General features: G+C 40.7%; 2 protein-coding genes across 7 annotated transcripts in view; both read left to right on the forward strand.

Moving 5' to 3' along the window:
* Nucleotides 1-2,827, forward strand: part of CABIN1 (calcineurin binding protein 1) — a 107,847-nt gene extending 105,020 nt beyond the window's left edge. For all 6 annotated transcript variants that reach the window (XM_042015235.1, XM_042015236.1, XM_042015238.1 and 3 more), the window contains 2 exons: nt 701-927; nt 1,422-2,827. In XM_042015235.1, the coding sequence (XP_041871169.1) occupies nt 701-927; nt 1,422-1,565 (371 nt within the window). In that variant the 3' untranslated portion in view covers nt 1,566-2,827. The remainder of the gene's footprint in view (nt 1-700; nt 928-1,421) is intronic.
* Nucleotides 2,828-2,915: 88 nt separating this feature from the next.
* Nucleotides 2,916-16,138, forward strand: part of LOC121658369 (T-box-containing protein TBX6L) — a 30,745-nt gene continuing 17,522 nt past the window's right edge. Inside the window, exons 1-3 of the mRNA XM_042015241.1 lie at nt 2,916-5,633; nt 6,038-11,043; nt 11,637-11,779. The gene's annotated coding sequence lies outside the window, so the exon portion shown is untranslated. The remainder of the gene's footprint in view (nt 5,634-6,037; nt 11,044-11,636; nt 11,780-16,138) is intronic.

Raw genomic sequence — 16,138 nt, forward strand, 5'->3', positions numbered from 1 at the left:
TATTGTTGTGTATATATCAGCTTGTAATGTGATAGTGCCTGGGGAAGGGCTGGATCCTTCTTATGAGATGTACTCAGTAAACACTCTGAGCCAGTTTGCATTGTGAAGACCACAAGCTGAGACACTTGGGAAGAATGTGGAAATTATGCTAACTAGTGTGGGAGCCAGTGGCATGAGCACACCAAGGAGGGGTTTATGGCAGGATTTGAACCAGAGTAATGGGGAAATTTTGACAAGTGTTACCATGTATTTTTCTCTAATTGTTGGGGAGCTGCTCTCTCAATAATTAAAGAGACAACGCTGTGGTGGAGGAAATTAAGACTCATAAGTAAAGCTAAAGGGCTTTATTTGTTCCGTTACAGAATGGAGAGACAGAGAATGCAAAGATCAGATGATTGCATCTGACACAAGTGGGAAGATGGTGTTTGTAGTAGACGTAGATGGCCAGTGCTTACACTACCACTTGTTGTGCTTGGTCAGGTTGAGTTTCTGCCATCCAGTAAGATATTTTTTAATTTCTACTGGTTTGCAGTTGTCATTATACAATCTTTTTTCTGGTTCTAAGCTTTGGTTATTGCAAGGCTTGAAGAAAGGCCTTTTGAGCCAGCCTTACGTCTAACAATGAACTCTTCCCTCTTCTTTGACATCTGAAATCCTAGATAACTTTCTAACATATTTTTTCTTACTGTTTTCTGTTTAGCCTCCAGTTCCAAGCCTGAACTCGGCTCCAGTTCACAGACTTTGGGAAGTCAGCAGAACAAGACAGATGGCACCCGAGTAAAAACTCGCGTTCTGCCCAACATGCCAAAGCTTTTCATACCTTCATCTGTCACCAAATTTCCACCTGAGATCACTGTCACTCCACCCACTCCCACCCTCCTTTCTCCAAAGGGCAGCATTTCAGAAGAGACCAAGCAAAAATTAAAGGTAATAAAAGGGAAACAGTAATTTTTTAGATTTTTTTAATCTTAATTCTCTCCTCAGTAAAGTACTTGTATGAAAGAAGCAACAGTTCATGTCCCCAGTTCATAACAAGAGGCAGATAAGTAGTGGAAGGAGGTGCTAGTTGTTACCAGCAGGAGCCAGTTTTTAAAGGACTGGTGAAATACTGGCTGTGGGTGAAATGAGAGCTATTCTAGTCCTTATCCCTTTTCTGAGGGATTTGGAAAAAATTACAGAAATGGCTGAGTGACCTGGTGCAGCCATTGCAGTTCTTAGATTACTGGAAGTTACCAGAACATTAACTGTGGGGAAGCCTACTGGTAAATGTTACGTTGTTTTTCATTAGGATGATATCTTTCATAGACACAGGACAGTTACTGAATGTGAAGGAATAGCAACCAGTGGGGTTTTGTCCCTGTGACCATGGGTTTATCCTGACTATTTAGCAATATATTCTCTCTCTCTCTTTTTGGGGTCAGTCTGCTATTTTGTCTGCTCAGTCTGCAGCGAATGTAAAGAAGGAGAGCCTTTGTCAGCCAGCTTTGGAAATCTTAGAGACCTCAAGCCAGGAGTCCTCACTGGAAAGTGATACTGATGAAGATGATGACTACATGGACATATGAATGAATTCTGGCCATCATCAACACCAACCACATAACCATTCTTCTTGTTGCCAGCATCTCTGGAAGTTGAAACATCTTCATTGGCATTACTCTCCATTTAATTGGCATCATTGTGTTCTTCACTTTCATTACCTTTGTTATCACGACAACCACTTGTATTGCCTTCAGAATCTTCGCCATTCTCCCCATCATGGTGCTTGACGGAAAGAATGATTGATTGTTTACCAGGCAGTTCGTTAATTTGGATCACGCTGTCACCGGGAACTTCAGTAAACACAAGGATGTTTTGAGCTGCAATTTATATCTCTCTACTGTTCCTGCTTCTTCAAACCAGAGCCTTGGGAGTTGCTCCGGTAGCTCTTTTCTGTAGTGTTTTCTTCCTTTTAGTTGTCTTGCATTTTCCCCTCTAGCTAAGTTTTTCTCCCAGGAATTCAGCAACCTGATGTCTGTCTAACCATGCCATGATTAATCCAACAGCTCCTTTTAAGGTGAATGGAGTAGGGAAAATTTGCTGAGCTGGTAGAGATTTTAATTGTATCGAGAAAGTCTGTGGCTTTGTCATAGGGCAAGGAGGGTGAGTTGAGAGTCTGTCAGCTCCTTCACACTGCTGGGTGCTTTGTTGGAATTTGACTCTTTCAAACAGACAAAAGAACCAGCTTTTCCAGGCAGACAGAGACATTGGTCTCCTGTTTGTGCTCATTTCACACCAATGTATGAGGTCCAGCAAAAATTATCTACCTGAATGTTGGCTTAAAGAACTGATCTTTCCAGAATTGTCTTACAGTCCTTTATCTTCTAATGCCTTGGACAAGCATTTTGAATTGGGGGCTAGATGATATTTTTATGGTGGTATTGAAAAAAAAACTTGAAAGATTTCAGTACCATTTCAGTAATGTCTGTTTTTTACAGAATGACACGAAAAGGTGTTTTTTATCTATCTGCAGAGGGACTGCTCACAGTTATTTATATGAGAAAATAATGGTAACAAAAATCCTTTTTTTTTTCTACTGAATGTTAACTTTGTAAAATAATGAATGCAAACCATGCAAAAAAAAAGTCACACACTATATATACACCCACGTGCGCCCACACACACATATATATGTGTATGTACATATATATATGTCTGTATATGAAAACAGAAAATGCATACAGCTTGCAATGTTGGATTTCTTTGTGTTTGGGGGGTTGGTTTTCTGTAAAATGCAGAGCTTTGTATAAACCTTTGGGTTTCTTTTCTAATAAAGTTGAAATGCACTGTTGTCTCTGTTTGTCTGAGAGGGCACAAGGTGCCATGGTTCTGGAAAGAGTACTGCTTCTCTTTCCTTTTGTTTCTTGGGTAACAAAAAAGGGGTTGGGGGGATGTGATGGGAGCCACTTTATTCTCTGAGGACTGCCAGAGCTCTTGGGATGGGTTTGGTCTGTGTGACCCAGAACCCAGGTCAGCCAGTGTTGCCAAGGGTGCCTGCAGTGGGTTCACTTCCCCACTGAGACGTGATGTGAATTCTTTTTCACCCATCTTGGTGTCTTTGAAAGCTGGTGAGCAGCATCCGGGAAGACACCACATGGGGAACAGGATCACACAGAATATTTGGCTGTACCAATTTGCACTTGATCCATTATTACAGTGATTGATCTAATTGATAAAGAATGATAAATAGACTGTGGATAAAAAGAAGCTGTGGCAAACTTTGTATTGCAAGTTTGTTCTCAAATTCTGGGGGCTTTGTTTTTGAAGAAAATGTGGTTTACAAGGAAGTGAGCATGTCCATTTTGGATGTGTTAGCAACTGTTCATGCTACTTGTTCATTTACTACAATTGATAGGTGAGGTGAATGCAACTGATGTAGAAAAGATGAGTCAGCTGATGGTAAAAGCAAATAGGTGTTTTCAGTAGTAATATATTTTCAGTGTTTACTCTTTGATTTGCTGTAGGTTATTATAAATGCAGTGTATAGCATACTGTGTAGTCACTGACTGGTAAAAGACTGAGGAAGTTTTAGATAAGCATGATGTTTAGGTTTTTTAGAAGAAAGCCCAGGATAAAATAAATCATCTACTTAAGAGAAATCGAAAGGGAGGGTGTAGTTCTGAATAGGGCTGTTTCACCCAAATGGAGTAAGCTACACAGACTTTTTGGCTAATGTGTATTCTTAAGTGTATTGCTAACTTAAAGATAACATTTAAATTTTTAGGTCCACGCTTTAGCTTGGGTTTGAAGTGTAAAGCATTTGATTTTCTAATTGAATGGGACCACTTAAAATTGTTGTTTTTCTTTTATTATTCTTAAGGATTCCTTGGCATTAGGCTTTCTGGGTTTTTTTTCTCCAGACTTCCTAAAATGCTGGTCTTGAGTTTTCTTTTGAATTCTAGTCCTGCTTTTTGAGAAGGGTTTAAAATTTTGCTGGTTTAGGAAAGCTAGAACAGTTAAGTGTAACTTTTCCTGCCAGCAACAAGAGCTGCATTTGCTGATGTTCTTTAAACTCATTTTAACCTTCAAACTACTCAACTGTGCAACTTTTTTTATCCTATATTGAATTCTCTTACCTGATTTTCCTTATGCTCTTAAATAGCTCAAGGACTTTTTCTCAAGCTCAAGAAATTACTGAGACTGAACTATACAAGCCACCTCCCTCCAATCCTGCCCCTCTGCTGTTGACTAAATACCTTGTTGCTCAGCTGTGGGCCTTCCTCCACAAAGGTGTTACTGCTGGGCTGCACTGAAGGAGCCTTTCTTCTTCTCCATGTGTGAAATCACCTTTCTGTAAGTACAGCTGACGTAGTTCTTCAGTTCAAGGAGCCATATTCTGGAGTGAAGATGCCAAGAGCCCTGGATGCATGGAGATAACGATGTTTGTCTGAAGAGCCATACCTAAAGGTACTTGGAGCAAGAACTTCAAATCCTTGCAAACAGAGGTATTCACTTAGTAATGCATCTCCTGAAGCTTGGCTGTATCATCTTGTGGCATTGTCAAGAAAAAGTATTATAGTAAAACTGCAGTTAGTGATGACTTGAAGTAGATTTTTTTTATTTTGGTCCAATCCTGGTAGTAAGAGCTTGAAATCCAAGCCTAGGCAAGATCCAGCTTACCAAGTTCCAGATCAAATGTAAACACTACATCTGCATTCAGGATTTACTGGGTAACCATTGCTTCTGAAATCTGTGTTCCCAGGTGCCTTTCCAGTGTGCCAGACAAATAAATGGCAGCTACTAAAGTATATTGCTTTGGTATGGTTTGGGTTTTCCCTGTGAAGCCATAGGGACAGAAATGTCTGGTGCCTCAAGTAAACTTAAAGGTGAGGTCTGTGACCAAGTGGGATGAGGCTTTCTCTTTTTTTTTTTCCTTGACCGTAATTCATTAAAAACCAAATCCTTTTTGTCTACTGAAAAGCCAGACTGTTAAGACTTTCAGGCAAATAGCAAAACCATTTTTGTTCCAAAGGAGATGGAAAAAGGAATTCTTTTAAATTGGCTGTGGAGGTAATTTGTGGAGAGTTGATATCCTTTCTGTGCAGTTACTGGGCACTGTTTGCACACAGATGTCTTTGTCTGTTAAGGTGGAAGTATTGTTAAGGTACATAGTACTGGGGTTTGGCCCAGTTTGGGTTTAATGCAATTTCATTTCCTGGCACAGGGATTATATAATCTATGTGTAGTTAAGACCACTGAGATTTTCTCTCTCTCAAGCAAGAACTAGTGTTTTACTAAGAATTAATTTTGTTGAGCACGGCTGTCATTAGTGGCTTCTGCCCACTGTCTGACAAATGCTGTAGCATTTTCTTCAAAAGCTAATAATGTTTCCTTCCACAACCAAAATAGCAGATCAAGGAAGATACTGAGTATCTCCTTAATTTTATTATGTACTAGGGTTTGTCAGTTGTTGTCTCTTGGTTGTTTTTTTTTTCTTAATTGGAGTGAGGTTTCTCATGAATAATGAAATTAATGTCTTTTGCAGCCAAAATAAACACCATATGGTCAGGGAAAGGGGCCAGGAAAAGATGAGGAAGGCACAGCAGCAGCTGAAGTTGATAGGACACAAAATGGACTGAAGGAAACACAGGGGCCAGGTGAGAATAGACAAAGTCTTACCATTAAGGGTGGGATCACAGCACTGTTAACTCCACTGCCAGAAGCACGGTACTGAATTGGATATTTCCACGAGGTGAAGCATCTGTGGTGCAGCCTGTGTGTACAGTTATACACTGAGCATGGCTTGCTTCTGCTCCTGCAGGTGCTTGTCATATTTTAGGGGACTAGATGGCAGGTAAATTAGTTGAGATGCACATAAAAAAAAGCACAACAGACATAAATTTTGTGGTCTCTTAGTCATGGAAAACTGGGATGAAGAGGCTTTGCTCTTTGATAGTAAGAAGTTCACTGTAGGTTGAGTATTAATTGCCATCTTTGCCTTCCAGTTAATGACTAGGGATCCACTAATAGCTAAGTTGTGATGTTATTTATTATTTTTCAGGTAACCCCAGGGTACTGTACCACAGGCTGTACTAGCCCAAGTTATGCCTTTCTGGTACTATCAGCTGTCCTTGCAGGGCATGGTGGAACAGGTAGGATTGCAGAAGGCAACAGACCAGCATCTGAGTTTATTGGCTTCTGGAAGATGACTTATCTTCACTCAAATGGCTCTTTCACATTAATACTTACAGAATCCCAGGCAAGTCTCACCAGAGATTAAGAGATGCGTCTCCCTGGATAGACATTTTTGTTCCTGATGCTGTTTGTTTAATGCATCTGTGAGGATGACACCCATCAACAAGTGCTTGTTTAGCCAACTCCAGAACCTCTCTGGTCCAGCCTTCAAAGCTGTCTTTGAGCTCACTGGCCTCAGCACAGCTTTGGGCAGGTGTCTGCTGGCTGTGGGTACATCTCCAGCACAATGCCCAGGGTTTATCCCGTGTCACCTGGAAGCTACACTGGCTGCTCCGGTAGCACTAGAGGGGGCCCTAGGACAGAAGAGGGAAGGGAGGGGGAGGAAAAATGGGGGGACCAACCCCCCACCCTAAATGGGTGTCCAAGATCTATCTTGAAACTGCTGAGACTACAGTGCGTTGCTGGTTTTGACCTCATTCAGCTCTAAGGGCTTTCTGCTACTGTAGCATATGTCCTTTGCATAATGTATGTCTGATTCAAGGCAGAGGGAATGAGAATCCTCACAGGCTGTTTACAGGATTGTGTCCCTGGCCGTGGCAACAAAAGACAAGAGCTCGCTTTGTTACCATTAATATTGACACTTGGCAGGAAAACAGATCCACTATATACTTGCTTTTCACACAAAATCTGTTTGCCCCATGACCATGTTTTTCCTTTTTTTTTTTACCCTTAGTTCCCCTGTAAGAAGCCCCCTGGGTGTTTCCATTTTCATAATGTGCAGCATATTATACTGGGGTGTCATGGATATCTCTTGACAGTCAGCCTTGTGTGAAAGGGCTCAAATAATGCGTTCAGCTTTGTCAGTGTAAATCCTGATAATTCAACCCTGGCTTGTGGCAGTGGTGTGGGGCTTATGCTGGCATAACTGAGCCCAAGAGTCGGTGATAAACATGCAACTTGTGGATCTGTGAAGTGTTTTGAGGTCGTTTTGTTAAAGTAAAATTCTAATCGGGGGTGAAAATGAGTATGAGAATGATGGAAGAAACACGTAGTGTTCAATCTTGGGTAAAATCTTGTAAGACAGTCTCTGTTATCTGGAGCAGCCTGGAGGTGAGATCAGGTCCTGCAGCCATCTGGCAGCTCAGGAAAGGGAGCAGGGATATGGAGCTGACGCCACTCACTGACTCCAGAATCAGAAAAACCAAATCACTTCTACCAAGGGGAAAAGTAAAATCACACTTCTGCCTGCATGTAAGATTTATCTGCGCAATTAAATGATTGTGTCTGTAGCTGGTAGAAAAACATTCCATTATATAATCCCAGTGGGAGGAACACTCTGCAATGTCTCTTTAAGTGCATTGTCTTACTGAAGGAAACTGCCTATCTAAAGCCGAGTCAACATATATGGTAAAAAGTAGTTTTTGCTCTCAGATTAGACACAGATATCCCCCTCTCAAGTTTTATTTCTCAGCCTATTTTTTTCTCTCCCTTCTCTTTCAGAAACTGTGCAAACAAGGGTGAATTCCAGTATAAATGGAATATAAACAAAGTTCGTATATGGTATAAGCATATGAGAACCACATTGGAATGGTATTCATTTAATTTTAGTTGAGTGATATAATAACTAGAAGTGAAAGGCCACGTAACAAGGCAAAGGTATTTTAGAAATAGTGCTTCCTGTGTGAATGCTGAATTGTTACATATATCCACACTTAGCCTAAGAACCTGGCTCTATGTTCACATTCCTTTCATTTTGCTTCTCTGAGGTGTCTGACACATACAGAGGGCTGTTCACAAGGAATAATACACAACTGAGTTTTATTTGCAATATGCATTGCATGAACTATGATCTAATATAACATTGAACACATACTGTTCAGTAATAATTAGTAGAGGATGTTGTAAGAGCAGAAAAGCTTCATACTTTAGAAGTGTTCTTTGATGCTTTGTAATTTAAGTCACACCAGAGATTTAATTTCCTTAAATTACACCCTAATGTGTATGAAGAGTCACATTTTCTCTTCTAAATGCATGGATATATATAAAATGTAACTCTTTCAGTAAGATTGCAGCGATAATTTTCCCCTTAGGAGATGGCATTAGATGCTCAAAGAATTGCTTAACTTGTTAATTGAGCCAACATACTCACCAAGAAACTCACCATGCTATGTGGATGTCAGAAAGCAGTTTGAATATAGAAATTTGTCACTTAGGAATGTCTTGGCTGGATGTTAGATTTCCATTAGGTTAGAGCGGGTTAGGGAAAAAAATTAAACTTTAGAAATTCACAGTGGAAGTTCTGAGCTTAAAACATCAATTTGCAATGCTGTGCCCTCAAGTAAGCAGCACAAGTTCAAGCAAATAACTTCTGTCATGGCTCTCCCAATAGACACCCTGCTGGAAATGCTTCCTACACTTCATAAGTAAACAGGCTTTCCTGGGAGCAAAACATAGAGCCTGATGTATTTTCTCCCAGCAAGTAGCAGTAGTACAAGGTGATTTTTCAGTTTGGCTTTCTTGGAACATAATAATAGCTTGGAATTGCATGTTGTGAAGTATTTCTGCAAAGAGAAGTGCAGAGGATTCATAATGATAACCTGGTCTATGATCCCATTGCTTTGCAAGCTGAGGAAGCCTTTGGATTCTGCTAGTGCAGTCAGAACCAGCTGCTGGCAGCCAGGCAGTGCTGTCAGCTCATGTTTTAATTTGATAGGGCAGACGTGGGTCTTTCTGCAGAAGGCAAACAAGCCAAGTGCATTTACTGGTACATGCATGGATGCTCTGGGATGCTTTTTACTGTCTCTAACATGAATATTCCAGTGAACTGCACAAGGATTCTCCTACAATGGCACATTTTACCAGGCCTGTACTTTTCCTTGGAAGTTGTTAATACAGCTGTTTTTCCTCAATGTAAGAAAGATGAGAAAGCAGTGCAGGATTGCTGGAAGGCCTGGGAGTTGTTTTAATCCCTTGATGTCTTGCACTGCCTCCCCCTCACCACAGAGATGTCCCTGTGCAGCTGCCTGGCCTGGGCTGAGCCCCTGAACATGTGTATTGGCAGCTGTTGAGAGCCAGACACAAGGGCCTTAACAACTGTGCATAATCCAGCTGCTGCTCTGCAGGTGTTATCCTCCAAACTGGGGAGTTCACTTTTAGATAATTGAGAATTCGATTAAATTGTAAGAGAGAGTAAATAGTCTGTGCTTAAATGCACTCCTGCTGCATTTTATTTTTTAATAAGATGAACTTGTTGCAATGTCAGTGAAACTCGGAAATGCTCAGGATGTGATAATGTCCAGGCTGGATGTGTGGTCATGTTTCAGTTACAACAACTCAGGCACAGACAACAACAGTGTAGCAACTGTCTGTTATCTGGTACTGTCAACACGAGGAAAAGTACCTGGAAAGAATATGAAAATATGGAAATGTTATTTCCAAGTGCAGAGTGTCTGCTGGGGAAGAGGGAGAGAGGAGGAGAGAAATGTTTCTTCTAAAAGATGTGCCTGATTCAACAAGGCACCAAAACTTAAATAGCTCCTCTTGATTTCAATGAAGACAGCAAAGGGCAGCCTCAGGTTGTGGGTCACCCTAGGCTTATGATGTGTACAGTTTCTTCAGTGACATGAAGTATTTCTACAACTAAAATTTCCATGGAAAATAGATGCTTTAAAATAAACAGACTTAACTTCCTTAATACATGCAAACTCAAAAGTTCACGGTTAACCACTGAAAAATGCAAAAGGCCAAGGAAAGGTGGAAATACCTCTGCTGGTAAAAAATTCAGCCCTCATTACTTCTCCCTGAAATTATGGTGGCTATGGCATATAGATGAACTCTGCAGAACAGCTAGTGTAAGCTCTGTTTAGTGGCACCTGTCTTCATGTGATTCCTGAGGCGGTGTTTATTAAGAATACAATTTTCTTTAACAGCTTTTCTCCCGCATCCTCAGTGGCTGATATTGCTCCAGCAAGGAAATCCTGGTGGCTTTCAGAATAGTAGCAACAGAACTGGTGATACATCTGGAACGAGATGGACCAGAAGCTGGCTCATTCTTCCTGGGTTCTGTATCTGGGCTTTGTCAATATTCACTTTCTGCATCTATTTAATGATAACACCATTGATTTATTGGTTAAATTGTAAGTCAAAAGAACTCAGTTTTGCCTCAGAGCTTTCCCACTAGCTGGTGAGCTTTTCAATTTATCTTCCATTTTCTGTCTCCATCAAATGGAAACTACTTGTCCAAACTATCCCCCCTCCTCTAAATGGCCACTGAATTTGCAGCTAGGACATTTTTGTCATAAACTGTTTATAATATCTTCTAGCCAATTTTAGGTAAAACAATGGGTTTTTTCATCTTGAGTGATTGAATATGAGTATCTACTAGGAACCACTCCCATAGTTAAGTTAAATGAAAGCAACACAAAAAGTTACCTGGGTTTTTGTGATGGTGAATAACTCCAAATATTCAGAGTTCCCATGAACAGAGCTTCCCATGAACAGAGTTCTGGAGAGGACTAAAAAATGTCTGCTCATGTAGATGTAAAACATGCTCAGTTTTTTTGAGAGCCCTTACCTCTGAATGCTGAGAAATTGGCATAATGCAGTGTAGCAAAACCAAATCTCTGTTCTAATTAAGACTTACTTGGATTTTTCAGTTTTTCCCATTCCCTGGCTGAAATTTCCTGAGTCTTGTAACCATTTAACAATATGTTACTAACCATCCATTATGTCCTGCTTTATTCTCTTTTAGATGAAAGAGCCATGTAAAAAAAAGCATTCGCCAGCCCCTGTGACTGCATTTGAGCGATAATGTCAATGGAATTAACACATTGCCATTGTTGAATGGTCTCCTGTGGCTATATAAACATCAAGGTAACACATTTCCAAAGCAGAAGACATTACTGCTGTGATACTGTTGTTTTGAGAATATTTCCTCACTGCCAAAACACTGGTGTAGATTTAGCATTTTGCCTCCTGGAGAATGATGTTAGAGTAGGGAGGCTTGATTCTGCTGCTTTTATTTTTGCTGAATTCTGGTTTATTTGCTGAAGAAAATCTCTTATATTGTTTGGCTAAACGTGGAATGAGAACATAAGTGCATTGAGATTTATTTAAGATGCCCTCTGATTGGTAAATGCGTTTAAATGACAGCTCTCTTATGGCTCTAATTCCATTTCTGAATCCAACCTGCTGGAAAAACTGGGGCAGAACTGCTGTCAGGAAACCCAGGATTCTTCAGCTTGGGCAGAGTTTGCTCAAGAATAACTGTCTCCCACACTATCTTCATCCATTAACATAATTTTTATCTCTGCAGACAGAAACAGACTGAGGCTTGAATACCCTTGTTATGTTGCTGAGAAAAATGTTAGTAAGATGCAGGCCTTGGTTTTAACTTTGGGAATGGCAAACAAGTGGTAAGGCCAGGCTTGTCAGCAAACCTTTTAATGGTGATAATCCCACTGCAGATTTGTTGGTACTGTCTCACCTAATGCAATGCAGAACTAACTAATGAGGATGTGGCACAGAAGCAGTTTGGAACTCCTTGGGTCACAAAATCGTTGAAGATGGCTGCACTGCAGAAGCCAAAGGTGGTCAGTGGGACATGCAGGTAACAGTGATGATTTCCTTTATTATGACTGTTCTGATCCTGGTGCAAATGGAAAAAGACCTGTATTTCTGCAAAAATATTTTAATTTGTCTTCAGGCAAGAAAAAATTCAGGCAGTAAGTGCTAAAGCAGAACCTGACAAGTTCTGCTCCTGTATAACTGTTGTTACGGGAGTTTTACTTCTCTTCAAGGCTAAAGCCATCTTTAAACAATGAGTTGATGGGTTTGCTGCATTTCTACTAATCAGAGACCATAACCCAGGTATTGAAGGGTGCAAAGTCAATCTCAAGGTTGACCTTACTGAACAAGATGGACATATTCCTCTCCAGAATCCATGAGAAATACCCACTGCCTTGACCAGAGTTATATCAGTTCTGGTAAAAAGGACTTGAGTTTGCAAAGCTGAATCTGGCACTTCTGAGAACCTTGGGGGTGAAACAGAAGAGAGGAAGGTATTGTCCATCCCAGTTTGTTGCAAAAACACCCCTAGGCTGCTTTCCTCAAAGGAAAGGACTTCTCAGCACAGGGAATGTTCTGTTTCTGAAGTTGTGATGGAAAAAGGGAGGAGTTGCCTGTGGCAGGAGCTTGTTAGAACACAGAAAATGACTTGGTGAACCATGAACACTGTGTAGAAGTTGATTGAACAGAGTGGGCATGGTGGTGTTCTTTTCTCTCCCTTGAGGGCCGTTTGAAGCCCTCTGAAAGCCCAGAGAATAGCTCATAAACTTTGTGCTTCAGAATTGCAGAGAAAATGCTTCTCTTGTCCATGGATCAATCTTTTGTCAGCTCTAACACAATGGCTGCTGTTACAGCTTTAGTATATCTCCACTGTCACCCAAAGGCACTTCCTGGGAAATGTAACCCAGTGGCTCAATAACTTGTCACCTTTCCCCTCACTCTGACCTAATCCTTGGAGTGGGAAAGAGGAATGCTCTCCCAAGGACAGTGATATTTAGATTGCAGTCACACCTCTCCTGTGAGTCAATAGCTGGTCTTTTGTGAATTATGATGTGTAGAAATACAGGATTTTCTGTGTTGTATGTGTGGTGCTGTAACCCACAGTGTGTCAGTGAGCCCAGGTTCCATCCTCCTGGGAAACAGCCTGTTCATATGCCAGTGTAACATCCATTCTTCCATGTGGTCCCAGAATTCATTTAGTGCTCACTTGAGGAATCATAGGAATAAGAGAGGAGCAGATACCTCAGAGCCTTCTTTACTGCTCACACGAAGGCAGGATTGTTCTGTGTAATGCCACTGATGTGTGCAAAAAGCCATTAAAAGCATAATACAGGAAGGACTGTGTCTGTTCCTCTGTGCATAGGCTGCCACTGCACAGCCGCAGTTTTTCCTGGATAGTCAAATTGCTTCTCTCTCATTTTCATCCCAACTGATGAAGGTAATTATATCCCTTTGTAGAATATTAATTCCTCTGTCATCTGTATGTTTACACCCTGCAGACATGTTCATTTCTTCTTCATGAACAGGGCCATCAATCAGGGAAGCTTTCCTTAACCAACTCTTCTAATCTTTTCTGGTGTTCACCCCATCCAGTCTCCCTGCAGTTCCCCAGTAGCTTTGATAATGAGGTGATAAGAATTACATGTGGTTTTGCCAGTTTCTTTTACAGCAGGCTCACAGAAAGAAGCCTTGCCAGTTTCCTGCTCAACTACATGGTATTTTCACATACGTATCTATTTGTGGTTATATTTTCAACAAGGAAATGAAATCATCACACATAGTGCAGAAAACCCTATAAATTACCTCTGTAATGGAACCTCCTTAATATTATCATGTTTTTATAGGTGGATAGGGCTGAACATCACTGTTCAAAACAGAAGTTTAAGTGATCTTCTCTTAAGGGAAAATCTGGAATTGGGGTGAAGAATTCCAGAATTCAGCAATTCCTCCCTTGGACAGCTTCTTCACAGTATGATGCAAAGGGAGGAGAAGGAATAGTTCCATCTTGGAGAGGAAATACGAGACAAAAAAGTCAGAAAGATGTACTGGGGGACCATGTATGTACTTAGATTTCAAATTTTTGTTTCAGGTTTCTGATAATCTAAACCAGCCCTCCCAAGCTGCTGTTGTAACTTGCCCACTCCCATCCTGTAGAGCACAAGCCCTCTAAGACTAGTAGGTTCTCTCTGCACTGTCAGGAGTTATTTGAAAATGAAGCCCCTTGGTAGTGAGTCCAAACCTCCATCTCAGGCAGGCTCAACTCACCGAATCTGAACCCAGCAGTAGCTCCCTGCAGGAACTTAAACCAGTAACTGCAGTATTAGAGGATGGCAAAACCAGTGACCTCATTATTGATAACCATCTGATCTGTGCTCACAGGAATGCTTACTCCCAAATGTGACTTTGATTTCCTCCTGCACACTCCCCAGCACTTTTCTGAGCAGAATTTATAAATACTTTTGTTGAATTTACATTGCATTGTTTGTATCTGCATTTGATTGGCAGGCATAGGTCAGGCTGTGAAGTGGCAGTCATTTAAAAACAGTTTTGACTCACAAAAGCAAAGTGTTTTTAAGAGTGGCATCTATTATGTGTATTGGTGTTTGCAAGGTTAGAGAGGAGAAGAAATCTAAGTCATTTATGCCTAAGTAGATAAAATCCAGTATTTTCAGTATAATGCACTCATTGCACACCTCTGCTGTCCTCCTTCCTATATAACTGCTCTGACAGGACAAAGCCATGTGTCATCCCTTGGTTTCTCAAGGAATTGCATCCAATATATTTAAATTATTCAGGTGTCTGATGTTCTTAACCACTTAGAAGCATTTGTTCAATATAGTAGGGCTAATTTTTAATTTATTTTTCTAAGCACATCTATCCGAAATGATGCTAGGCTTTTATATTCACAGCAGGGAACATTGTGAGGTTTAAATATCCCTTTAATCACTAAGGATGTAATAAAAACAAGAAGAGTTCTTTGAGCTGCAGAGTGTTACCCAGGGAAAAATCTACTCTGGAGCTTACAAATGTGAGCTGAAGAGACAAACTGGGCAATAAAATCCACAACTACGGACCAAACCGGCTAAAAGTTGGTCTGTAGCTGCCCATCAGGAGCTGAGACTCGGAGGGGGGAAAAGGCCATTCAGCACCTCTAGAGCCATAAGAGCCAGGTCATAAACACTTCACAATCTGCTGGGGAGGGGGAGGGAGCCCTGGGCTGTGATCTGCCCACAGTCTGTACCCCGGCCCATGAGTGCAACAAAGAGTACGAGAAATTTCAGTGTATGGGAAGAATGAAGGAAAGAACTCTGGTGAGATTAGGGAGTGCAAGGAGAAGTGGCAGCTGTGTTTGATTCTGCCAGTTCACGTACACTTATGGCAGCCTCATCCCAGTGCTGACTTGAGGAACCCATGAAATCTGACAGGCGTTATTTTCTATTATCAGTGGAGTTGAAGGATTCTTACCTGAATATTGTTATTATGGACCCAAATATGTTGCTGCGAGGTGATGAACAAGCTGGGTGAGAAAAAGTACAGCTCAGAGTTTATCCAAGGGCTTTCTGCTTAAAACCCATATATATTTCCAGCTCTTTGTTACTGACTTCAGACTTTGCTGCAGATGATGTATGTCCCATCATAGTGCTCTATACCAGTTTTCAAATATCATCTTGGAGGATGTACTGCATGATTCTGTCTTGGTGTTCGTTTTTATTTTTGGGAGATCCTATAAAGCACAGCTCAGACTCTACAGGTCATTTAGACATCCTGTGTGTTCAGTTCCCTTCATGCTGGGAGATGTATGTGCAGTTGTATGTATCCTATGGCTATATAATTTTTAATAGTTCTTTTTAAAATAAATTATAAATGGTACTATAAAAGGAAAATAAATACACAGTAATAAAATCTTATTAAAATGAAACATGATTTATTGTAAGTGCTCTGAATCAAAATCTACTGCATATGGTTTAATTGTTCTCTTGTCATGATTTCTGGGAATGATAATTAACTTCCTCAGAAAGTTCTTTAGAGTCAATAGTGATGTTGGAGGAGCAGAGCTCTACACAGCTCTGTAGAGCTCACAGCAGTTTTTATTTTTAAATTCCAAACACTTTAAGTCTTATCAATTTTAATTTGCTCTTTGAAGGTAGTTCCTCTGATAAGGAATTATACTGTTTATTGATTTCCTGGTTTGATTAGAACCTTACTGTGATGAACAGCTTATGGAAACTTCCTGATGGCAGAAGAGATCTGTCTTTGCCAAACAAAGTGACTTGCACCCCGACTTGCACGATTGAAGTCTGGCTTTTTACCTGTTGGTTTCATGGCTTTACAAATGCCTGATCACCAACAAAAGTAATCTTTTGTGGAAACCAAGATACCATGACAGTGTATCAGCAATCTT

This window comes from Corvus kubaryi, unplaced genomic scaffold (genome assembly GCF_017639235.1).
Source record: "Corvus kubaryi isolate FWS band 111438036 unplaced genomic scaffold, C.kubaryi_AGA036_p1.0 split3-37173, whole genome shotgun sequence".
NCBI lineage: Eukaryota > Metazoa > Chordata > Aves > Passeriformes > Corvidae > Corvus > Corvus kubaryi.